At 40.5% G+C, this 26,760-nt stretch overlaps 1 protein-coding gene across 3 annotated transcripts in view; it reads right to left on the reverse strand.

The window, feature by feature from the left end:
• Nucleotides 1–26,760, reverse strand: part of RTP4 (receptor transporter protein 4) — a 99,752-nt gene that overhangs the window by 36,521 nt on the left and 36,471 nt on the right. The window contains exons 5-6 of one of the 3 annotated variants that reach the window (XR_012000426.1): nucleotides 4,655–4,760; nucleotides 2,675–4,341 (exon numbers count right to left, since the gene is read on the reverse strand). Coding sequence is in view for 1 of the 3 variants with exons in the window: in XM_072752480.1 (XP_072608581.1) it covers nucleotides 4,715–4,760 (46 nt within the window). In the remaining 2 variants the exon portion in view is untranslated. Of the gene's footprint in view, nucleotides 1–2,674; nucleotides 4,761–26,760 lie in introns of those variants that run through there. The other 2 variants (XR_012000427.1, XM_072752480.1) reach the window with 2 other exon arrangements.

The raw sequence follows: 26,760 nt of genomic DNA on the forward strand, positions 1-26,760 counted from the left end.
ATCAAACTACCTTCAGAGTTCATCTGTACCATCAGCTCTCCCAGGTCTTGAACCTGCTGGTCCACACTCTAGAATTTGGACTAACTGGCCTTCATAACTGTGCGAGCCAATTCCTTATAATAAATAGGTTTTACTCACTCTATATGTACATATATACAGTCTTATTCTGTGGTGGGTTTTTCGTTTTGTTTTGTTTTGTTTTGTTTTGTTTTGTTTTGTTTGAGAATTCTAACACACTACCATTACCCAAATGGAAGTCTCCACAGAGGTAGTGAATAGTTTCGACTCCACTCATGGCCACTCCATAAAGCCATGAGTTGGAACTTCCCAGTGAGAACCTGGGAATCCTGGTTTGTGGGAGGCAGCAAGGTCTGGTCAGTGGCCCCTGTGGCCATGGAGGGCATCCTATGGAACCTGGCATTTCCAGTGAGAGGTTTCAGCTCTGGTTCAGAACCACTACCCCTCTCAAGGGCAGGAGTCATATCAATAGACATTCCTGGTTTTCCTGACAAGTGAGCTATGAAAAAATGTGGGGGAGCTTGAGAACTGGAGAGCAAGAATAGAGGGAGGGTTATACCCATGTTAGAAAGCTCCTGGGAGAAGAAACAGACTCCTAATAAAAGGCTTGTGCCTGCCTTTGCTGCAACTCCAAATGAAGACATCACTACTGTGCTAGCACTTACTGAGTCTGGCCAATATACTGGGCACCATGCTGAGTGCACTTTATAGAAATTATCACGTGTGGTCATATCAATGATGCTGAAAGTAAAGGCATTATCCCCATTCAACAGATGAGTTCAGTGAGGGCAAGTAATTCACCCTAAATCACCCAGATCCTGGGAAGCATAAAATAGATCCCTAAAGAAAGAGTATGGCCCGAAACTAAGGACCAGTGAGGGAGATACTAGAGACAGCCAGTGAGCACCCACCATAGGAGTTCTGGAGAAGAGAGAAGACAGCAGGAGATTTGGGAAGGGGGTTGGGCAGGCAGTCAGCTGCCTGAGAATGGCTTGGATGGGGGCCAGGATCTCCAACTGTTCCCCCAAAGCTGATGCTCATTTGTACATTTGGCTGGCAATTGGGAATCACCAGCAACATGTCACCTCCCCCTAATTAAAGCTTACCAGAGTCAGCCAAGGAAGAAGTTACTGTTGGCAGGATAGAGCTCACCCAGTTCCAGCACCATCCAAGAACAGAGGCCATTTACTGGTTATCCATGAGTTTCATTTGCTAACAATTACACCTCATTTCAGGGAGTCTGGGGAGTCCCTGATGCAGGCTTACATTTCCACACACCCAGATTTCCTGAGGGAGCTCCTCAGAGATGTCAAGTGAGATGAGTCATATGATAGAGAATGGATTGCAGGCAAAGGAGTTACCTCCATGATGTCTGGCTTGAAGAGCAGTGTACATGTAGGTGTGGTCAGGATAGTGGGTTGGACACTACCAGCTCTGCCATCTTGAAGATATACAGGCTTGGACACATGTCTTTACTTTTCTGAGCTTCTGAAAATGGAAATGTTACCATAGGCCTACTATGAGAACCAAATGAATGTACAAATGTGAAGGGTTTTTTACACTTTAAAGCAAGGGTCAGCAACTTTTTTCTGAAAAGGGGCAGATAATAAGTAATTCAAACTTTGTAGGTCATGCAATCTCTTGCAGCTACTCAAGCCCACCATTGTACTGTGAAGGCAATTGTAGACAATACATAAAAAAATAGGTATGGCTGTGTTCGATAAAACTTTGTTTATAGATGATAGAATTTAAACTTCATATAATTTTCATGTGTCAGGAAATATTATTCTTATTTTGATTTTTTCAACCATTTAATATGCAAAAAAATTTCTTAGCTCTAGGCTAGAGAAAAAGAGAAAACAGGGCCCATTGATTGTCAACCTCTGCCCTACAGTGCTGCATAAATGTAGAAAGCACAGCAGCAAAAGAGTTTTGCAAAAAGATAAAGAAGGTTGCATTTTTTTTCTATGTTAATATGAGGCTTTTAAAAAGCAATAATTTACTAGGCTTTGTGGTGCAACCATGAAGAGATTAGCAATGTGGGAGAAAAGGCTGGTGTAGGCTGGAGCAGCCAGCAGAGGGATTCATAGAAGGTGGCCATTTGGTTTGAGCCTGGAGGAGGAGAGGAATTGGAATAGGTAGAGTCAAGGTAAGAGGGGAGGTATTTAAGGAAGAGAGAGAAAAGTAAGGGCACAGAGGAGACAAAAGGACAATTGAAAGACAACCAGAGAGGGCAACCTGGGTGGCTCAGTGGTTTAGCGCTGCTTTCAGCCTAGGGTGTGATCCTGGAGACCTAGGACCCAGTCCCACGTCAGGCTCTCTGCATGGAGTCTGTTTCTCCCTGTGTCTGTGCCTCTCTCTCTCTCTGTCTGTGTGTGTGTGTGTGTGTGTGTGTGTGTGTGTCTCTTATGAATTAATGAATAAATAAACTCTTAAAAAAAAAAAAAAGACAACCAGAGAGAGGAATGTGGTATAATTGGCAACGTCAGGACTCCAGTCTGATGCTCCCCACTCTTTCTATATTCTAGACGCCTGGTAAATTGTGTGGACAAATAGAAAATCCAGAAGTGTCCAGCTCTAGGAACACATCGTCAGATTGAGAGACAGCAAGACATTCCAGAGGAAGTTATTAAAAATAACAATTGACAAGACAGAAACAGTAATGAAATAATATCCTTTAATTGAGCACATACTCAATTGAACATTAGGTATTCTCCAAATGCTAACTCATTGCGGAATCATAATTACACTTTGGAGATCTTGTTATCCCCATTGTCCCCATTTAAAGATGGGGAGGCTGAGAAAAGGTTAAGAAGATGTTCCATTGGGCTCACTGATCATCCTTAATAACCACAAACAAAGACCTGCATGTTGTTTTCCAAAGACTCTTGGCAGGGACTGAGGGAAATAAGAGGAGTAATAATCTAAGGACTGTGTCAGTGGCCTGAGGGAGGACAGAAGCAGCTCACAGGTGGGACAGCCAGGGCTTCAGGGGAGGAGCACAGAGGCAGTGCCAGTAGATGAGTCAATACCAGCCTGACTGGAGTGACTGCAGACTTCTTACATCCATTGGTAAGCCTGGAGAGGTTCATCAGAATGTTTACAGATGTCTTACTGGGGAAGGCATGCTCTGGAAGGAGTCATAGTAGCAGCAGCATGGGGGTGGGAATAATTAAATAATATTTTCAGATCTCCCAAGAGCCATTAGATGAAAACAAAGAAGCAGGTGAGAAGAGGAAGTTGAGAGTTATTTGTGCTGTGTTAATGGGCCGTTAATCAACAGACCCCCACCCACCACCAGCAGCAGCCGCTCCCTGCAATCTGGGGAGACTGTGTGCTCACAAAGCGCCCATTCAAATGCCATGAAAGCTGGCACAATGAAGCAATCAGACAAGCCCTAGCTTCTCCATGGTGCTATACCTGCACCTGTTTTCACAGCAGGAACTCCTTTATCAGCTTTAGAAACTTACAGAATGGAAGAGGTTGTCTATAATCACTTCTCTTCCATCCAGCCTTTGGAGGTAGAGATATTAAAGCCAATATCCAAAAGCTAATTGCCCTCTCTCCCTGGAGAACCAGTGAGCCCATGTGGGTCTGGGCAGCTACAGGTCTATCATGTGGCATCGACATGACTGAGCCCCTTGATCTGTGAACCAACTCCAGCTGTGAGGGTGGGAGTAGGGGTGGTAGTGATGGCTATAGCTGAGCCAGGGGGATGGGAGCTACATTAGCATCCTCCCCACCACTGTTGGGGAAAATGCATGAGCTGGCTCGTCAGGTGCGGAAGGAGGATGAATGCTTTTTTGATTGCTATAATTGCGGTAAATTGGACGCTTGAGAGTGCCTCTTTAACGAGAAGAATCTCGTGGATGAGACTTAGGGAAGAGGCCCCTCTTCGGATCCCTCTCCTTTGTCCCATGTGTATGAGATAATTCCCCAGCCATTATGGATTATGAATGGGCTGCTAATTTTAGTTGTGCAAGCCAAACAAAGACCCTGGTTGGTAGATCCGGAAGGTGATTCATCTGAAATGATGTTTGTATAGTGAAAGCTGAAGGTCTTGATAGGCACCCCTGGTTATTTAAAACTTTCCTTCCAAAGAGCTGGAGAATTTAAGTGACCATCTCAGCACTGACAACCAAACATGAACTCCGGTACCTTCTTTTCTGCTCAAGGTCTTTCTATCTTGGCGGTGCTGGGTGCTTTGGGTGTGAGTGTCCTCTCATAGTTCTTAATTGGGAAGAATCAGGAAGGCAACAGTGAAAGACCCAGAGTAAAAGCCACAGAGACCCAACATAAACCAAGTCCAACGGTCTTTGGTACCTGTGGGGAGAACAAACAAGAGGTAAGAGAATTTGGGAAGCCAAGTGGAAGAGAAGTTCAGGAACCTTTGAGGAAGGTTAAAGGTTGACTGGAGAGCCCTGGTGCCTTCTTTGATTCCTTTGTTTATTGTTTGTGAGTGGTTCTTGGGCTTCTTAGGCTGAGAGCTGCAGGGTTGGTGCCTTTTTTTCTTTTTTAAGTCCACCATAATAGCCAAGAGAATATTATACTATACTTAGCTGGCTTTGCTTACTTGCTTGCTGTTTCCCTCCAGTAAGTCACTCTATTTGGTTAGGCCTTGAGGTGACCAACTTACCTCAGTTTTCCAGATACTTTACAGTTTTAGCCCTGGAAGTCCTGCATCTGGGAAAACCCCTCAGTTCCAGAAAAACCATGTATCCTGCTTCAATGGGGCAGAGTACCTAGGGATAAGAGTGGAGAGGTAAGGGTTAGATGTGATGAATTCTGGCTACTAGGCAAAAGGCCCCAAAGTTATCTTGATAACCCATTTTTCATCAGCTCTATCCAAACATTGCTGTTGTTTCTGGAAACCTGTTCTCTCTAGCCTTTATTGTACTTACTGACACTCTTGTCTTTTCTGTGAGCAATTTGAGGGTAAGGGCTCTTCTCCAAGGGACAAAGTACCTGATACCTATCAGGCCCTTTGTTAATGTATTATTGAATTAGATCCATCACCCTTTGGGCCTTCTGTCTATAGGTCCAGAAACCATTCAAATGAACAGCCTCTTAAGATCACTGTGATAACTAAGAGGCTTAAATGCATAAATAGAAAAGAATAGATCCAAGCCCTTGTAAATCTTCTCCTACAAATTTGCTGTGTGACTTTGAATAAATTACTTTCCATCTCTGTAGCAGTTTTCTGATGAGTAGTAAGAGAAACTAACAATGTGGTGGTCTTGTACTATATGAGCTTAGCTAAACTGGAACTACGGATCCTAGAATTCTCTTTTCTGTATGGTTTCAAGTTAGAGTTGACCACAAGCCAGTGTTCCAAGTTAGGGTCATGTGAGCTTCGGAAGAGGGACGTGAAGGAGAGCCATTTAATAATTTTACACTCTGAAAGTCACTGAGGGCTGGCACTGTTGTCACCAGTCTAAAAGCTTACTTGATTGCTATGGGGTACAGTTGGTCCTTCAGCTCATCCAGTCCCTACAAGATCCCCTCCTTCAACTTCTCTGAGTCATGGGCCATATGCAGGTGCTACACTGGGGTCTGGGGGAGCCAGTTCATCCTGATGCCTTTATTGTAAGTCAGCAGCATCATTGAGATTGAAAGGGGTGAGGGACGGATAGTGTTCCAGCTAATTATTGTAGGTTCTAGTCTGTTCTTCGTATCTCTACTTTGTGTCTATTTCCCTCTATATCTCTAGTCCTGCTGACTTTAGGCCCAACACTAAATACAGAAATTATAGACTCAAGTGGCCAACATTATTAGCCTCCACAATTGTGTACGGTCCAATCCTTGTAATATATTTCTCATTCTATACCACATGAAGCAATTCTGCTTCTTGGAATCCTGAATTATGCAAGTGATATTTATCAAATGCTTACTATGTGCTAGTAGACACTTTCTCGATGGTTTCCCTGTATTAATTTATTTAAAACACCCAGAGCTTCCTGTGATGTAGATATCATCCTATTTTGTATTATCTCCATTTCATAGATGGAAAAACTGTAGCATAGAGAGTTTAAGTAACTTGCCCGAAATCAGACAGCTTATAAAAGGCAGAGCCAGGATTTGAACTCTAACAGTTTGCTAGAATCTGTGCCTTTACCGACAATATGACGCTCTTTCATTTGTAGATTGAAAAGTTGTTCTTGAAGTATCTTCTGGTCTGAACACTCTATGAAATAGTTTCTGTATTGAATTTCTAATCCCCAGAATAGGGTATCTTGAAGTGTGATGCAAGAATCATCTACATAAAATCACCTGGGAAATTGGTTAAAACACAGATCCCCTGAACCCCTTGGGTCTGTGAGATGTGGTGGTGGTGATGGTGGAGAGAGTGGTTTCTGCACATTTACAGGTTTTTCAGGTAATTTTGATAACATTGAGGTTTGGGAATTACTTAGTGTCCTAAAAGAATAATAGGTAGAAAAATAAATAAATAAGTGTGTGTGTGGTTTGGGGTTTTTTGTTTTGTTTTTGTTTTTGTTTTTGTTTTTGTTTTTTTGAGAAAGGAAAAGCTGTAATGAATCAATTTAGAAGTGGCTTCTGCCTCAGGGCTCCAGTCAAGAAGGTGCACCCAATAGAGTTGGTGGTATCAGAAAGCTCTGGCAGATTTGCCTCTGCTCCTCCCAGACGCACCCCTAAAAACAGCTTCAGAATAGTCTTTGATGAGATAGATCATCATCATCTTGCCCCAAGACAGTAAGACAGTACCCGGAAGCGATTAGAGTGGTAGGAGCTAAAGGGGCAGCAATGCCATTTGCATCCTTCCTTTCTGACCAGCCCTCTGTCATCAGCTCTGAGTTGTTAATGAAACATGTCTCCCTCCCCTCTCCATAGGCTTAACAATCATTTGTCTTCTCTTGGGAAGTCAGAGTCCCCCTGGCTAGAGATGAGCAGAGGTTCACTGGAGTGATCTTGTCTATTACCAGCCTCTGGGACTCAGGGTCCTGGAAGCAGAGCTGCCATAGGTTACACAAATTGGTGTTAGAAGAAGGCACAACAATGGAAAACCCCTTCACCACCACTTCACTTGTGGTCATCATCAGCAGGCATGTAGGGTTGGTAATGAAGGCCTCTTCCATGCAGTGATTCTGGCCTCAGAACACCAGCACCCTTGCTGCAAAGCCAGTGAGCAGACCCTCTCAGGCCTAAGGTGGTCCCTCCTATGTGGCAGGGAGGAGGGTGGGGTGCTACTTATGAGTTTGCAAAAGCTTTCCTATGAGCTGTCTCGTTTGAGCTTCTTCCCACCAATTTTGGAATAAATACCTTATGGAACTTAGAATCTCATTGGAGAAAATGTTAATAACAAATAATTTCCTCTCCTTCTTGTCAAGCTTCTCTCACATAAAATGTGTAATTTTTAAAAAAGTATTTCAATTCTCCTAAATGTGATGGTATGAGACAAGTATTGGGTTCTAGTGAGGTGCTAGGTACTGTGTTTGGCAAATCACTTAAGTGGTATCATATAGTCCTTATGGTGCCCCCCAAACAGTATCATCAGTATCATGAAACAGATGGGGAAACTGAGGCTCAGAGAGTTTACATAAATAATCTCATGAGATTTCGAGGAGGGATTGGTGCACCTGCAACCTGTCAGGACAAGCATAAGCCAAGAAGTAAAGCTGAATTTCTTGAATGGATCTTTGTACCAACCTGCCGATGATGAGCTTCTTAAGACTAAGAACTGATCTAAATTTTCTCCCTGCCGGAGTCAGTTCAAGTGCCAAGACTGGGGTGAAAGGAAACCAATCTCATGCTTTCTTGACTTTGAAATCAGGCTAAACCTGGAGAATGATTCTCCCTTTTGTGTGGAAGAATTCTGATAGTTCTTTACATTCCTCAGCTCTCCTGGGAGGACTTGGCCTATTGTTTTTCCATCCTACATTGGTTTTCCTCCAGAGAAAGGAAGAAAAATATCTCCCTGCTTCCATTTTTTACTCCTATTGAGTCTAATCCCAGCAAGAGGCCCAATCCCAAGCTCAGATGCTCATACTTATAAACAGATTTTTATATTCCCATGTTTGGAAGGTACTTTCTAATTGTAACAATTTGATCCACTCACTTTACCTTCCCAATTCTAATGTCCTTGTCTAGAAAATGAGGATAATTTCTACCTCACAAAGTTGTATAGTTTTCACCCAATAGAACTTTACCAAGGGTTTTCTAGATGTCTGATATATAGTGACTGATACAGAATCGGTTACTACTAAATATTACTGAGGATTAATAAATATTTATTAAATGGTTTGGTAGGGACTTGTCTAGTTAGGGAAAATAATTATTAAACATAGGACCTGTTTCCATAATCTTTACTCCTTGTCCCTTTTGACTTATGTACTAGACACAAAAGAAAAGAAATAGAAGCAGATTAATGACTTAACATTTTATGTTAATTATCCCATATGTTATCCATATTCTGTGTCCAACCATTTGGACAGAGTGCACAACTGAAATATCTAGAATAAAAATAATAGGTGTGAGTGTGAATGTTTTTCCTATCTTTTTTATCAAGTGACATTTGTCAGGTAACTTTTTTTTTTTTTAAGATTTATGTATCTATTTCAGAGAGAGTGCACAAGCAAAAGGGGCAGAGGGAGAAGGAGAGAGAATCTCAAGCAGACTCTGGGCTGAGCACAAAGCCTGACTGGGGGCTTCATCTCACAACCTAGAGATCATGACCTGAGCAGAAACCAAAGTCAGAAGCTTAACCAACTGACATACTTAGGCACCCCCAAGCAACATTTTATTAAGCCAGCCTGAATGTTTATCTAAGAGAATAGGTTTGTGAAAGACATAGTAATTATCTTGAAATACATGAAATACTTTCATAAAAGATGAATTAGATTTTTTCTGTGTGTCCTCAGGGAAGAATCACCACTGACAAGTGGATATCCCTTCAGAAGATATGGGTGTGTTCACTTGGTTGGGGGTGAGAGTGGAAACCACTGAATTGACATGATTCTGGCAGAGATCAAGACTGAGCAGAAGAGAAATAAAATACTTCTCATTTAATAATGGGGTTCCACTGACTCCATTTTTAAATGAGTAATTGATTCTATTTTTAATTGAGTAAAGCCCATTTTATCTGAACCGTCCCCAGGACCCTCACAAACACACTCACACATACCTGCATAGACACACACATGCACACAACCACACAATTTATGTTTGCCTTGGGAGCTTTTCCCATTTTACTAGGTGCCTGTTAAGAGGAACTTTCAGCCTCAGCATTTACAAGGGAATAGAGAAAGGGAACCCTCAAAAAGCAACTCCATGTTCAGCTTCCCCTGGGGATCCAGCACCTATCCTGTGCCCACCTGTCTATGAAATTTGATTCATGACCAACATTATGAGGGCTGAGAGTACATAATTAAAACTTAAGTCATTTTATATCAGGAAAGAGCAAAGGCTCTAGGAGGAAAAAATTCTTCCTTCATGAAAAGATAACTTTTCATAGAAGGAAGTGGGGTTGAGGAAGAAATTTGGATAAAGACCCTTGAACAATGAGACACCTGATATGAGAGAGGAGGAAATGGCCAAATCTGAAGATGGAGGATCTAGGCTGAAAGCTCAAAAGTGGCCACAGAGGATCTTGACATAATGAGTCCCTTCAATTTTTTTTTTTTTTTTAGATTTAAGGCAATATTCACATTTGCTTCAATTATACTTTCTTCCTTTGTATAATTCTCTTCCAAAATCATCAAAAGTCTTTAGAAAAGGAGGTTATATGTTACCATACATCCAGAGATACTGGTCTTGAGAAAATGAAACAATGCCAAGAAAGGGGGGATGCCCTCGTGCCCATCTGTACCTTCTATTGTCTCTATGTACCTTCTCTACAATCAAGTAGACAGGCTGTTGCTAGACAGAAGAACCAACCACACCCCATCAAGAGATAGAGTCTATTTCCCTAACCTGAGTCCGATGGGCTTTGTGATTTGCTGTGTCCAATAGGAATGTGGCAGAAACAATGCACTGTTTTCAAAGTTAGGCCTTAAGAGACCCTGCAGCTTCCTTTCCACCCCCTTGGAAAACTGCCTGGTGGCCACCATGAAGAATGCCAGTTTAGTCCAGTAAAGAAAGGATGGGGATGTGAAGGAAAGCAACGGAATCCCAGGCAACTGTCAGCACTTACTGCTGGACATGAGAGTGAGGTCATCTTGCCCCTTTCCATGCATCCCAGCTTCCCACCTAAATGCACACTGGGGACCAAGAGAAATCAGCAGAGCAATTTCCTGACCAATGCTCAGAGTCATAACAAATAATGATTTGTTTTTGTTTTAAGCCACTAGGTTTTGAGGAAACTTACTAAGCATCAGCCCATTTAATGAAGCAAGAGCCCCAGGTGATGCCAACCATAGAAAAGCCAGAGACAATAAGAAAGGCCCCCAGTGCTAGGGAGCACTCCAGAGAGGGCAGAGCCATGAACAAAGAAAGGAAGAATCTGTATGGATTAGAGAATACTGCTCTCTAAAAGGAGAAAGAAAATGACTAAGCAGACACCTAAGGCACTAATGAAAGAAGGAACTTTCTGGCAGAGTTGCTTAAGAATGGAATGGACTGCTTTATGAGGTGCTGAATTCTTTAACATCAGGAGTATTTAGGAACAGGCGAGAAGGATGCTTGAAGGGCAAATTGAAGCACCATATCGTTGGCTCTGTGAGGTCACTTCCAACATCAGGCACCTGTTAGGTTCTCTGAATCCTGTTTGAGAAGATAGCAGTATTCACAGAATTATGTCAATACATCTCTCATGTTCTCTTGCAAAGAAGCTCTGGTTTATCAAGAGTGGTGATGAAGTGCATGTGAACGGACAATTCCTCTGTGTTTATGATGACTCCTCTGTGTGCATAGCTTATGGACATTCGTGTGGCCAGGCTGGTCAGAGCACACAGACACGTAGCCACAACAGGCACCAGAGGACTGGGAGATTGAGTTATTGGAAAAACATCCATCTCCAAAATGAGGCCTCTGGGCAGGGATTACATCTTTTTTGCAGCTCTTTTTGGGGCCTGGTCCTGTTGTTACCATTAAGTGAATCTGAAAGATGATCATAATAATGACAACAACAATAATAATGATACTGTAATGGGCAACACTCCAAGTCCCCACTGGCCTCTTACTGCCTGCAACAGATCCGCTGCTGAGATGAGCCATATCTCTCTTCCCTTTAGAAAAGGTTCACAGAATGCCAAGAGGTGTGTTTGGCCCTATAGCAAAATGCCACTTCCTTTAAGAAGCAGGTGGACCCTCTTGAAATTTCCTTGTGAGAAAGGCTGCAGGCTTGATGTATACTCATTACACTACCTTTCACTGACAGTCTAAGGGGGAATTAAACCTTGTGACATGCTCATCAAAAGTTGTGCTGATTTTCCTTTTTAAAGGAATGCAGCGAGGCTCCCAAGACTGGGTTTTCTCATTTCCGCATCCCCACCCTCACTAGATGAGGAGAGCTCAGAAGTAGAAAACACTTGGAAAAGAACATTTAGAAATTCCATCAACCAACTCTTTCAGGTTTAACTGCATATAGGAGAACCGTACTTCAAAGTAAAGATAAAGGAGCCCAGCAAAATATTTCCAAGGGAAAACCAAGGGTTGCTCGTAAGCAGCATGCACTTAAACGTCCTCAAAAGAATGAAACTTCAGGAATACACAGATGTAGGGTCTTCCCTTGAGAAATAGAGCCCTTTCAAGCAGAGAGCGGGTCATTCTCTCCTCTTTCAATCTAAACCTTACCTGAGAGACAGTCTCCCAACAGAATCATTGCTTCTTTACTCTGAAACTTAATGGGGAAAGAAGAGACACTATAGGAGCAATGGAAAGAATTTTTGCCCCAGATTGCTAGATGATCTTCAGCAAGCCATTTGCCCTCCCAGAACCTGCGATCACTTCCATATCTTTCTGGAATTATAAATTGGTGAAATCTGGGCATCACAGCCTCTCAACTTAACTCGGTTTTGCAAAGCATTCAAAGGAACACACCCTGAATTAACCCCTTTTGAGATTAGAGATGGGCCATTGAGAGGATGGGGCAGACAAAGGAGGCTGCCCCTTTCCCACAGAAAACATGTGGAATTGAACTGTGATCTGTTGTTTGTACCTTGGCTGTCACACTTAAAGGAATTCTCCTATTCTGTGCTGGGTAGAGGAGCTATGGAGAAGCCAATGAAAGGATGTCCAAGCCCTAAGGGCCAGGGGAAGAGCATTATGTTACGATGGCCCAGTGAGAGGGCACCAAGTTTAGGAGCAAATATAACTTAGGGTGGCCCAGAATCAGATGAACCACCCAAGAAGGCAGCTGGACTATGATTAAGAAATCTCCTCTCTCCCTCTGTGTGTGTCTCTCATGAATACATAAAATCTTAAAAAAAAAAAAAAAAAAGATTTGTGAAGAAAAGGGAAGGTGAATTGGTGAATTTCTTTTTTCTTTTTTCTTTTTTTTTTTTAGATTTTATTTATTCATGAGAGACACACAAAGAGAGAGAGAAAGAGGCAGAGACACAGGCAGAGGGAGAAGCAGGCTCCACGCAGGGAGCCCGACGCAGGACTCGATGCCAGGCCTCCAGGACTACGCCCTGGGCCAAAGGTGGTGCTAAACCGCGGAGCCACCCAGGCTGCCCAGGAAGGTGAATTTCTTCCTAGCATCACTTCTCTAATGACATTTCTTTTTTTGTGTGATTGATTGATTGATTAATTGATTGATTGATTTGACACAGAGGCAGAGGTATAGGCAGAGGAAGAAGTAAGCTCCCTGCGGGGAACCCGATGTGAGACTCAATACCAGGACCCTGGGATCAGGACCTGAGTCAAAGCCAGAGATGCTCGATCACTGAGCCACTCAGGTGCCCTCCTCTAATGACATTTCAAACATCCATAACACCGTCTGCAAAAGAAACTTCAAATATTCCAAGTCCCTCCCTCCTTAATATACATACACCAAACACAGTGACCCCCATTGTACAAAAGTAGAATCTTCACTATAAAGATAAAAGACTCTTGATGGAATCACTTTACCAACAATAAGCTAAAACCCTGTACAATTAACTCATGGTGCCTTTGGGCTGATGGTGTTGAAGGCGCAGGCGGTGACGTACTGCCCTCAGCGAGGCACAGACTAGGTGAAGCGCTGACAAGCCTGACAGAGACACATTTGCTCTGGCTTTCCATCCTCTAATCTTTTCATAAAGAAGGTGAGAAAGGAACTGGTTTACTGAGAAACTCCAAGCTAAAGGGCAGATCTGGGCCATAGCTTTCTAGATCTTCAGCAGACCCATCCTGAGACACAAAAGAAAAACTTTTTTTCTTTAATAAAAGTTCCTCAAACTGCTGAAATCACCACCAGCCTCTGAGTGGGTGCCCTGTTCATTCTCCCGGGATGAGAAGCTTTTGTAGGGAGAAAGGAGCAGAATTATTTTTCAGCTTAATCAAAGTGTGATTGACAAGTACAATTGTGAGATATTTAAAGTGTACAAGGTAATGACTCGATATACATATATACTGGGAAAGACTTTCCCTACCATCAAGTTCATTAGTCCCTGGCTGGCTTATTTCACTTAGCATAATGCCCTCCTCCACTTCATCCACATTATCCCAAATGGCAGGATTTCCTCCTTTTTTAAGGCTGAATAACATTCCCTTGTGTGAATATCCCATGTTCTTTACCCATTTCCCTGTTGACGGACACTGAGTAGTTCATACCTTCACTATTAAAAATAATCCTGCAATGAACACAGGGTGCAAATATCTCTTCAAGATAACAATTTTGCTCCCTTTGGAAATATACTCAGAAGTGGGAATGATATGATAGCTCTACTTCTAATTTCTTGAGGAAGCTCCACACCGGTTTCATAATGGCTGTATCAGTTTATGTTCCCAGCAAAAGTGCAAAAGGAACTCCCTTTTCTCCACATCTTCACCAGCATTGTTACTGTCTTATCTTTTTGAAAGGAGCAGAATTCAAGGAAGGCTTGTGGACAAGACAGATAGGGCCTTAGTCTTGCCAGCCAGCCAAGAACCCACTTGAAAAAATCCAGTTCTGGGGATCCCTGGGTGGCTCAGCAGTTTAACGCCTGCCTTCAGTGCAGGGCATGATCCTTGAGTCCAGGGATCAAGTGCTGCATAGGGCTCCCTGCATGGAGCCTACTTCTCCCTCTGCCTGTGTCTCTGCCTCTCTCTCTCTCTCTCTCTCTCTCTCTCTGTGTGTGTGTGTGTGTGTGTGTGTGTGTGTGTCTCATGAATGAATAAATAAAATCTTGAAAAAATACCAATTCTCTTTAAAGGTGAGTTGACTGAGTGCTGAAATCTAAAGGGCATCCTGAGAAGCAAGACTTTTTTTGTAATGAGGTATAATTTACATACACAGATCACAGGCATACAGACACATTTTATCTAGTATCGTTTTCCCCTGGCCTGGAGAACTTTCCTTAACAGTTCTCCTAGTGCAAGAGAGCTAGTGGCAAATCCTCTCAACTCTCATTGGTTTTTATTTTGCCTTCCTTTAAAAAATATTTTCTTTGGATATGGATTTCTAGATTGATATTCTTTTCCCAGTGTATTAAGGATGTTTCAATTTTCTCTGCTTTGAATTGAGAAACCAGTGGTCATTTTTATAGTTATTCTTTTGTCTTTCTGTAATATATCTTCCTCCCTCATCCCACCCCCACTGCAGCTGCTTTTAAGATTCTTTTTAATCATTTGTTTAACACATCTTGGTGTACAATAATGCCATCAGAATACAGTGTGAGGTGGAATGTGCGTGTATGTGATTATTCTGCTTCAAGTATACTGAGCTTCTTACATCTGTGAGCTTATCTTTTTCATGTCATTAAAATTTTTTCAATCATTACTTCTGTAAATATTGTCTCTCTGTTGTCTCTTCATGGTACTCAAATTATGCCTACCCAGGATTCCTTGGTATTATACCACAAGACAATTTTTCTTTGAAATTCTGTTCATTTTCTTCCAGCATATTCTCTCTCTGTGCTTCCATTTATATAATCTCTGTTGTTCTGCCTTTGAGTTCACCGACCTTTCTTATGCATTATTTAATCTGATGCTAAATCCCATGATTTCTTCACTTCAAATATTGTATTCTTTAGTTCTAGAATTTTCATTTCTTTCTACCTTAAGTTTTCCTTTCTTTCTTAAAGCTCCCTATTCTTTATGTTAACATTTTCCTTTAAATTATTTATTAGAATTATATCTGTTTTTAAGTTCTTGTTTGCAAATTTCATAATCTTTCTCATTTCTTGTTTCCATGTTTCTGATTTTTTCTTTTGATTACAGATCATGTATTTATGCTCATTTACATATCTAGCAAATTTGATTATATGGTTGGCATTATGCATACTACAGTTTTAAGGATTTTGTCTTCTTTCAAAAGAGAGTTTAGTGTTTTATTCCAGCAGACATTTAAATTACTCATGGATCAAGAGAGATCTTTCAAGGTTTGCTTACAAACTTTTATCTTTTATAGATTTTATTTATTTATTTGAGAGAGAGAGAGCAAGTACGAGTGGGGTTCAGAGGGAGAGGGAGAAGCAGGTTCCCTGCTCAAGGCTTGATGAACCTGAGCTGAAGGCAGATGCTTAACCAGCTGAACCACTGAGGTGCCCCATGTTTGGAAGCTTTTAAAGATCCAGTCTAGAATGTCTGTTACCATAAGGTTAGACTAATTCTATTCCTCAGGTGCTGACTTTCTGTGGGTTTTATTTAGTTTCTGGAATGTTCATGCAAAGGCTCTCTATTCTGCAGGTTAAAATGCCATCCCCAAGCTCTGTACAAACTTTGGTATTTGTTTAGTTCCCAGCTCCCCATAGTTGTCTTCCTCTGGTAGATGTTTTCAGCCAGCTTCATTCCATTTTTCTCTGAACATATACAGGTTAGTATTCAGCTAAAATCTCAAGGGGGTCCATAAGCAGACTTTTTGAGCTTCTTTTGGACTCCGCTATCTTTCACTTACCCTGTCCCAGAAATTCTAGCTGACTTAGTCGCCCTGAATTCTGATCTCTGGCTTTACAGCTCTGTGAGGCAGCTGTGGTATGGGTGGCTCCTCTTTTCTGCACTGCTGTCTGAAACATGCCTCCAAAAGAGAGCAATGCTAATCATGGGGCTGACTTGTTTGTTTCTCATCTCCCAGAGATTACAATCCCATATGGCTTTTGACTCACATCAGAAAACAAAACAGTGATTTTTTTAATATAATTTGTCTAGGTTTATAGCTACTTACTACAAAGAAACTAGTGTGGTATCTGTTAACCCATCATGGCAGGAAACAGACATTCCACCAAACAGAATATATGATGACTTGGTACCAAGTGCTGTGCTAGTCTTTGAGGCTTTACAAATGACTAGCATGTCCCTGGCCTCATTATCTGGTGGAACCACAATCACGCAAATAAGCTCAATGGTGTTAGAGGAGCTTTTGTAGAGGAATGTACTGAGTGTCATAGAAATCAAGAGGAGGGACTATTTAACTATCTAAGAAAGTCAGGAAAGACTTCCTAGAGGAGATGACATTTAGGCAGAGAATTTCTATTTTGCTAGTTGGAGAGCAGAAAGACATGTTAAGCAAACGAACAAAGAATAAAGCCTATGTGTGTATAGTAAGAAACATTAAATGACTGCTATATGGGTTCTATGAGGGTGAAGGAAAACTGCTACAATGTGAAACTAGAAAAACAGGGTCTAGCTAATGAGCATCACATTAAATAGATTGGTTAATCCTGTACAGGAACCCATAGCATCATAATGATTAAAAGCAAGGTCTCCATGAGACCCTGTCCATAACTTATTCACTAGCCAGGATTTTGGATAAACTTATTATAATCCTCAGGGGAGTGTTGTTCTTTAATTTTTAAAATAGGATAATGTCATGAACTGCCCTTATTATCCCAGTGATGGTTAATGAAGTTAATGCCTGTAAACCACTCAGCTTGGTGTTTGACATTTATTGCTCAAACATGATAACTGCTTATGTTATTGTTATTTCTACAGGCATATGGAGTTCATTTGTGAGATGGTTTGTTTTATGAACAGGCATGTATTTTAAGAAGAAAAAAATGTGCTGTTGGCTAAATGTGGGATAAAGTACATGTAGAAGAAAGGCTGGAGAAGACCAAACTACAGAGGTCTGGAAGGTTCACTCAATTGACGGCAAGGAGGTCCATCTTCTGTGGGGAGAAGCATGGCACCATCAGGGCCTCAAGCCATAACCAATTGCTGCTTTGCCCCTATTGGAACGGGTTTTACCTGCATTTGTTCTAGAGCAGAGATGCTCATTGATCTTTAGTAGTCCCTAAACAAGGAAGTATCATTACCAGGGGTGATGGGCTTATTCATACATTCATTTAAAAGCATTACCTAATGTGAGCATTTTTGCTATACGTAGAAAATCAGATTTTTCAAAGTGGCCACAACAATAACTCTGATCCCACACATTCTTCTTACTATGCAACATTGAAGCTGTACCCATTAATTCAGAGTGCACTTGTCACTGAGCAGAAATGGAACTATATGACTTCTTAGCCACAGTCATAAAAGGCAATACAGGTGATATCTGGTCCTCTTGGAACTCAATTGGCATGCCTTGAGAAAACAAAGAGCCCATGTAGAGATGCCATGTATAGGTTTTGTGGGTGATAGCTGCAGCTGAGGTTCGACAGTGGGTACCAACCTCTCCACATGTGCAGGCCTGAGATCATTAATGATTCTGGCCCCAGTCTTCAAGCCACCTCTGCTCCATCGTGTGAAGCAGGGATGAGCTGCTCTTGCCAACCCCTGCCCAAATGCTGATTTATGAGCTGGAAAACCAAGGGTGTTGTTTTAAAACATCAGATTTGAAGATTTAAATTGGCTGATTGCTTGGTAGGCAGCAATAGGTAACTAGAAACAATTTTATATTTCCTTTTGTTCATGGTTACTAAATGTACAGCTATTAGCATTTTAAGGTCCTCGATTTTTCAAAAATATTACAAGGGGCCTCATATTCACAAAAAAAAATAAAATGAAGATCTACTGAACTAGGAATTTTAATGGGTAAAGTATAGCAGAGGCCATTGTACCAATGATATTGCTTAGTTTTTTCTAATAAAAGACTATTCTCTACCTGTAAGAAATGCAAGAAAGTTTCCTGAAGCTGGATGCTATCTCCCATAGCAATTATCTTGACAATATATTTTTCTTTTACTCATGATAATGGACTTATTTTCTACCCAGGCATAATTTGTTTTTTAAAAACAAGAAAATTATGCCTCTCTTGATGTTGACAAAATCAGGTGAGCTTAAATTGGGAACATAGGAATCTTTTGAAATCATTTCTGCCAATTTGTCCCCTTTCATTCCCACCTCCCTATACTTCCTCCACACAGCTCCTTGCATACATTCTCAAATGTGGTCACAACAGTTGGCAATAACAACCAAAGATTAGGCTTCACAGAGAGAGAAAGACTAATAAAACTAAAACTAGAGCTGGAAACATCCCCAGTGGTTTATTCCCTTATTCTTGAAGTTGGCTTGTGAAGAGAGCTCTGCTGCATGTGGTTTGAGATAACAGGCCTCCCAACATCCTGGAGAATTGTTGAAGTCTTATAAAACAGAAAGGATTGTGTAAACTGTTGAGATATCACAGGCAAATACAGTGAACATTTTCTCCAAATAAACACCAGGACACATTGATCCAATTAATGGTCTGACAGTGGGGTAAAGCATTTGGATACAAGACCCGTGGTCTGTCTGTTGTTCTGAGAGAGAAAGGTAAAGGGAAAATATTCAATGATAGCCCAGTTGTTCTAATCCATTTAGGAAATATCCTATCCCATTCTAACATACAGTGTGCATCAAACTGGCCAGCATTAAAGATAAACAAAACAAAACAAAACAAAACAAAACAAAACACCTTTATTTTTGCCCAAATAAAAATAAAGTTCCCTGTGAAACCCAGAATTTTTTTAATCCATTAGTTTTTTTCTTATGTCAACTGAATTCTTACATTTGCAGTTCACACATTTTGCATTCATGTCTCAGAAATTCTCAGTGAATTCCCCCAATTGACCACTGCACAAAGAATTGGAGTGTTCTCCCAAAAGGGAGATAAGATGTTTACTAAGTGTTTGCTGATTGATCATTAAAACCAGGAAATAATAACTTGCTGTTATGTTTTAAAACAACTGATAAGAACAAATGGCTTAAGACAAGACTAATCTTTTAGGGAGTCTAACAACCCAATTAAATCAAGAAAATCTACCCCACAAAAAGGCACAGAAGCACAGGGAATCCAATTTGTATGACAATTTCAGAGACTGCATGGACTTCATTTTTTTTAAAAGATTTTATTTATTTATTCATGAGAGACACACAGAGAGAGAGAGAGAGAGAGAGAGAGGCAGAGACACAGTCAGAGGGAGAAGCAGGCTCCATCCAGGGCGCCCGATGTGGGACTCAATCCCGGGACTCCAGGATCATGCCCTGTGCCAAAGGCAGGTGCTAAACTGCTGAGCCACCCAGGGATCCCCGACTGCATGGACATCAGGTTAAGAACCCCTGTCTAATGATGATGTATTCTACACAGAGTATGAGCTAACTTCTTTGGATTTAAAGTCAGTCACTATTTATTGTAAGCCTACTAGAAGTCAGGCACTGAGAGGCCCTCCACTTCTACTTCATCACAGTCCTGAGAAGTAGTTAAAGATGGCCACAGTTTACAGCCCAGGAACCTTCTTTCTTCTCTCATCCCTTCCCCATAACAACTATTAACATTCTCAAAATTCAAAGTTCTTCCAATACATTCTGGGTAATGTTAATATGGTGAAAATATTTTATTCTAAGGGTAAGAAAATTGAAGCTGAGAAAGAAAGAGAAGTAATATCCCTAAAGTCAGATGGTGAGTTGGTACAGGTTGGGCTTAGAACCCAAGTCTGTCTCCCAGGCCTGTGCTCTTTGACTATACCCATACTCAAGAGAAGGGTATTTATATACCAACTCCAGTGAGTTATTTGTTGAGGGCTGTTTGTCAGATGGGGAGATTCATGAATTCCAGGCTTTCTATCCTCCATCAGTGGCCAAAGCAGGTTGTCAGTGAAATGCAAATCCTGACAGGTGCAAGTCCCTCAGCATGTGTAGAAAGTGAGGGGATATTTTCAAGCTACTGATAATGTCTGTCACACTTGTGTATTCCTGTGCATGTAAGATCTGTGGACTAGTGTGTGGCATATTTGTTTGTGAGTTGGGAGTCTTGGCTCCTCGTTTAATATAGTTAAGCTCCATGTGAGAATCTATAACTGAGCACCATTTGGAAACTCAAAGAAATGCTTCTGGAGACAACCAAGATAATGAAAGGTTTATGAAGCAAGCCAAGGAAGATGATGGTTCTGGGTTTACGAAGCCTACAGAAGGGAAAGTTGAAACAGAGATTAATTTTAGCCCACTGAATCCAATCACCTTCCAAATTCTGTTGATTCTACATCCACAGTGACTTCCTTTCATACTCCTTGGTCCTTTGCCGAGATTTTTGATATTTATCACCTAAGCCAGTCACTTTCAACACCGTTACATCTAAAATTTCTTTTTCTAAAAAATAAATAAAAATAAAAGATTTTTGATGCCCTGTCTAGTATTTGGAAATGAAAATCAAAGATAATATAATCTAACAACACATCATTCCACAAACAACAATATAACGCTTTGCATTTAATACATGGAGAAGTAAAGGAAGGTAATTTATAACAAAACAATAATATTTTTCAGTAAACTAGTGTACATAATCAAGTAGTAAAACGTTTCCATACTTTGAGTGCTATAAGTACAAATGCATGCCAGTATAGGTGTGTTGAACTAGGATTCAAATATCATTAGTGTGTATATGCATAAAACAGAGTTAAATGCTGGCTCTGACCATTATAAAAAGGGATATTTGATTTTTATGTGGAATTCAGAACAATTCTTGGTTGTTTGTAGCTGTCCTGTACAATGCAAGATGTCTATCATTCTTAGCTTCTATTCATTGAACACCAGTAGCAAAGTGTAAGATCCCTCAAAATTTCAAAACATGCCTTAAAAGCAGTATTACTTCCCCTGGGAACCACTGGCTTATTACAATAAAATCCTAGTTGTTCCTCCAACCTCTAATCTCTCTCACCTACCCTCCATGGCCAGCAGAGTCAACTTCCTAGAATGCAGGGAAGACCTTTCTCCTAAGCTTTCATTGTCCCTTCAGTCCAAATTCCTTTTACCTGGTAGGACACCTGGGGGTTGGTCTGGCTAGTAAAGGTCTCAGAAAGTTGGAGCCAGAATCAATACACATAGGTACCAAGATTTTGCACTGCTAGATTCCAGGGGGTATTACTTACATCTTTTCATAGACATAACATGTGATGTTTAAAACAAAGAAGCCTCAGTGGCTTAGTTGGTTAAGTGTCTTGCCTTTGGCTCAGGTCATGATCCCAGAGTCCTGGGACCCAGCCCGGTGTCAGGCTCCCTGCTCAGTGGGAAGCCTGCTTCTCCCTCTGCCCCTCATCCCACTCATATTCTCTCTCACATGCACACATTCTCTCTCTCAAATAAATAAATTCTTTTTAAAAATTAGTATATATAGCTTAGGGTCTATATATAGACTCTATATAAAGAAGTCCAGTGTTCCTCTAACTGCTCTGAGAAGCCCTTGTTAAGGTCTGGGTTACATAGAAGCATGGGCATGCTGTCAAGGTTCCTCTTATATCCATTCTCTCCCAGTGACTCAGGCAGTGAGTGTGGGTGCTACTGGAGTCAGAAGAAACTGGAAGTTCCTGTCTCTGTGCTTGTGCTCCCTCTCTGGTTTCTGGGTCCAGATTTTTGGGTCTTCAGTGGACTCTGGGCTGTTTATAGCCCAGGAGCAGTGGAAGATGGATAGGATGGTATGAAGGATGGCAAATGAAAGTGTGAAACCACAGGGCTGACAACGTCTTTCCTTGGGAAGAGCCCAGCAACAGTCTTCCAGGTTCCTTAGGGACAGGTGGTGCTCAGAAAAGCCAAAGAGCATCTGTTACTGGAAGTCTTGTCCTGGTTCTTGGCACCTGCCCACATATGCCTCCAGCAGGCTTGTCAAACTTATTCATCCAAGTCTCTCTAATGGCCAAGGAGAATGAATATGGATACCCCACACGTGGGGTATGGATATATGGGTAGAGTGGGAGAGAGGAGTTGAAAGAGGCCTAGAAATTTAGAGTAAAGTAACATGCTGCAAACATAATTTCTTTGAAATCTCATGTTTTATCTTTATGCTTTATCTATTCTTGTATTTCATAGTACATCATAGTGTTTATTTTTTATACCTATTTGTGTGTGTGTGTGTGTGTGTGTGTGTGTAATCTCCCCCACTAAAGCAACTTTGAGTAAAACTAGCACTCCAAGAATAAGTGTCATATTTCTTCTATAGTTTCAAGTCACCACAAGTGGGTACAAACATCTCATTTAGGATGACTTATGTCCTTTCTTATTACCTGTGGCTCTTCAAGGTATTGGTGCTTTGGAAACAGGGTCTAAACAGGAGAAGAATCCATGCTTTGGAGAGATTTTCCAAGGGGGACAATATGGTTTGGCAGGGCAAATCTTCAGTGGCATGGGAATAAGGACTTAGCAGGAGAGAAGAATCCATACTTTGAGGGCATGTTCTGAGGAGAATAACATGGTTTGGCAGGGCAAATCTGCAGTGGCACTTGCATGAGAATAGACCTTCAATTTTAGGATCCAAGTGATTCTCCCTGTATGGAAGTCATTATGGATGGTAAAGAGAGGGCTGGTTTATCAATTCACCCAATAAGTATTTACTGAATCCCTACTTAGAAATGCTAGGTACTGATAAGAACTATGGAAAACTTAGAACTACCTCTTTAAAAAAGTACTACATGGGCCATGGTTAGAGAGCTGATGGGTCACACAGGAGAAGGCAAGTTTCCTTCAGGAAAGGGTGGTGGTGCAGATAGTTGGGAATTGGAGCAGAGAACCCAGGTCCATTGCAAAACTCTTCCATGCATGAAAGCAGAGATCTTCAGGATTCTAGGGACATGCTTGACCTGGGTATCTTAGCTTGAGTTTCAGGACATCTTCTGTTTGGTTAGAGTAGTTAATATTGGTCATAGCGGTCCATCTGGGTGATAACACATCAAAGTGGCAGTTTGTAGCTCTGGGCTTCTGTAGCCAGTACAGACAGCCCCTGACATGGGATGGTTCCACTTTACAATGTTGCAAAAGTCTTACAAATTCAATGGAAACTCTACTTCAAATTTTGAATATTGATCTTTTTCCAATCTAGTGATATGTACTATACTCTCTCTTCATGCTGAACTGGGGTGGCAAACCGCATGTCCCAGTCAGCCACAGGATCATGATGGTAACCAGCCGATATGCTGACAGTCATTCTGTACCCATACAGACATTTTGTCTTTCAGGACAGTATTCAATAAAATACAGGAGATATTCACCATTTTATTATAAAGTAGGCTTTATGTTAAATGATTCTGCCCAACCGTGTTCTGAGCACATACAAGGTAGATGAGGCTAAGCTATGATGTTTGCTAAGTCAGGTATATTAAATACATTTTCAACTTATGATATTTTCAATTAAATGATGTTTGTCAGGATGTAATCCCATTGTAAGTTGAGAAAGACCTGTATATGTTTCATTAAGCAGACCTCCTTTATGAGCTATTCCACCTCTGGGTTTCCAGAAGAAAGCACCTGTTTGAAGTTCATTCTACTTCCAAGTGCCACTGAAATTGTTCTCTTAAAGGTCACCATCAACTCCATACCATAAAATGTTAGTCTTTGTTTTATGTAATCTATGTAAATTTGACACTGCTTTGCTCTGTCCTTTAGCTCCTTTGACACCATGCCACCTTGTTCGTCCTCCCGAGTCTCAGCTCGTTCTCATTTTCTTCTACTTGCTCATTCTCAACTGTACCTTAGGCATGTGGTTTTACACAGTTCTAGGCATCCTTCCCTCATTATTCCTTCCCTAATTGCATCTATATACCTGGACTTTATTACCATCTATTCACCAATAACTACATTCCCCCTCCCCACCCGCCCTCAGCAAACCCTCCATTTATACAACTTCTTGCTCCACATATTTGTTGTGACGATTCATAGGCAGTGGTATGCTGGAGCAAGCTCTACCTGGATCACCAGAATTTATAGCTAAGTTTCCAGAATTTTTCAAGCTGCTTGTTAAACCACTGGGAGCTTGAAATCAGAGGTGATGGAAGCATATACAGCATGAAATCAGGAAATGCTACAAATCCCCGTCCATTTCCTCTCCTCCTTGAGAAATGTTTGCCATGCACCACTGCCACAGACACCTTCAATTTAGCATTTCAGTACCGCTCTATCAGTATTCTTCCCTCATCTCAAACCGGGTTCTGTTCCAGCATTTCCTCCCAGAATAGTGAGGGAAACCACCATCCACTGAGCTGCTTCAATTGGAACTTTATGGATATCTTGGATATCATTCTCCTTAATTTCTTTATTTCTATCCATTTCTTTGATTTATTTTTCTTAATCTGATTGTATTAAGATATAATCTACATGAACTAAAATGTGGCCATTTTAACTATATAGTTCTTTTTTTTTTAACTATATAGTTCAATGAGTTTTTGACAATTGTATATACTTATGAAACATCATCTCTACCAAGATGTAGACTATTTCCACAAGCCAATCAGTTCCTTCATCTCTCTTTGTAGCCAATTACCCCTACAACTGATCATAGGTAAGCACTGATCTGCTCATAGATTAGTTTTATCTGTTCCAAATTTTTATAGAAATAGAACATACATCTATATTCTTTTGTCTGGCTCCTTTACTCAGTGTCATGTTTTTTACATTTATCCGTGTTGTTGCACATGTCTGCAATTTTTCCTTTCATTTGAGTAGTATTCCACCATATGTATTTACCACAATCTGTTTATTCCTTCTTTGACTGGTGTATATCTAGATCATTACCAGTTTGTATCTAGTATAAATAAAGATTCTATAAAGATTTGCACATGAGCATTTTTATGGGCACATGTTTTTATTTCTCTTGGATTTGCAGATGTTATAGGACTCTCTTAAAAAGGCAGGATTTAAATGGTGCTCCTAGTATTTCTTTTAATCTTTTATGCAGAATAACATATTAATGCTTTCCTTATCTTCTGAAAGACATTGTGTAGGATTGTTATTTTGTCTTTAGATATTTGGAGGAATTCACCAGAAAAGCTATCTGGACTAGGATTTTTCTTTGTGAATGTTGTTAATAAGAAATCTATTTTTTTTTTTAAGTACATATAGGACTATTTAGAATTTCTATTTCCTCAAGTCAATGTTGGCCTTTTTTTCAAAGGCTTCTTTTGTTTCATATCTGACATTGAATTTTTTTGAATAAAGTTGTTCATAATAACTCTTAATATCCTTTTAGTAGAATCTGGAATAACTTCCCCTCTTTCCTTCTTGACATGAGTAATTTGATCTTCTCTCTTGTTTTTCTTGATAAATTTAGTTAGAAGTTATTAGTTTTATTGAAATGTTGGTCACAGCAGCCAATCAAGATGGTGACACATTGAGTGGCAGGTCAGAGCTATGGGCCTCTACAGCCAGTATACATTCCAGTGGGCAGACCTCCTTTATGAGCTTCTCTCATCTCAGGGCTTCCAGACTAAGATGTCTGCTTGTAACTCAGGGCCCGATATTTACAGAGTCAACTTTCAGTTTTTATTGATTTTCCCCCATTATTTGCACATTCTCTAGTTGACTAATTTTTGCCATTATTCCTATTATTTTACTATTTTACTTATTTTAGATTTAACTGTCTCCTCTTTTTGTATCTTTTTATTATGGAAGCTGAAATCATTCCTTGAGTTTTTATTATTTTCTACCATAATCACTTAAAGTTCCAGAACTTCTTTTAGGCACTGTATTACCTCCATCCCACAGATCTTGATATGTTACCATTTTATTTTCATTCAGTTCAAGATATTTCCTAATTCCTCTCAGGATTTCTTTCCTTTCCTTCTTTCTTTTTTTAACCCAAGAGTTACTTAAGACTATATTGCTTATTTCTTAAACATTTTTCTGTTTTTAATTCTAATTTAATTCTGTACAGAGAACATACTCTATGATTTCGATCTTTTAAGACTTACTGATTTTAATCAACTGAAGGATTCACCTTGTTTATTTTCCTGCTCCCAGTGATGATGATTCTGTGATGTTTATTGTCCAGTGTCTGAAAGTTCTTATTGTTGTATATATTTTTCCCAATTTTCTACTCATTTCTAGTTGCTGTATATGTCCTACACCTATTACTTTGCAATGACCCAAAAGCTCCCTGACTTACTGAATCGGTTCACAATGATTAACTTCCTTAATTGTTCTCTATTCCTCAGGTCTCAACATTCCCCCTGGGAAGTCTCCCCTGACTGCCCTTCTCCCCTAGACACTTGGTTAGAACCCTCTTTTGTATGTGGCTGTTCTTCAGCACGCACAAATTTACTATTTGTATGCATCCCACTCTATTGTGTTTTCCTGTTATGTTTTTACTTAATTCCTGTAAAGAATATGTATTTAATATATAAGATTGAACCATATGAAGTTTCTGCTCTTCGACCATTTTTTTTTTGATCTGCAAAACTAATAGTTTTCCCTGGTTCAAACTAATATGTATATTAAAAACAATATTTATTCATATATAGAGAGGTTGTGGGATCTCAAAACAGCCCTTTCTTA

Source organism: Vulpes vulpes, chromosome 3 (assembly GCF_048418805.1).
Source record: "Vulpes vulpes isolate BD-2025 chromosome 3, VulVul3, whole genome shotgun sequence".
Classification (NCBI taxonomy): Eukaryota; Metazoa; Chordata; class Mammalia; order Carnivora; family Canidae; genus Vulpes; species Vulpes vulpes.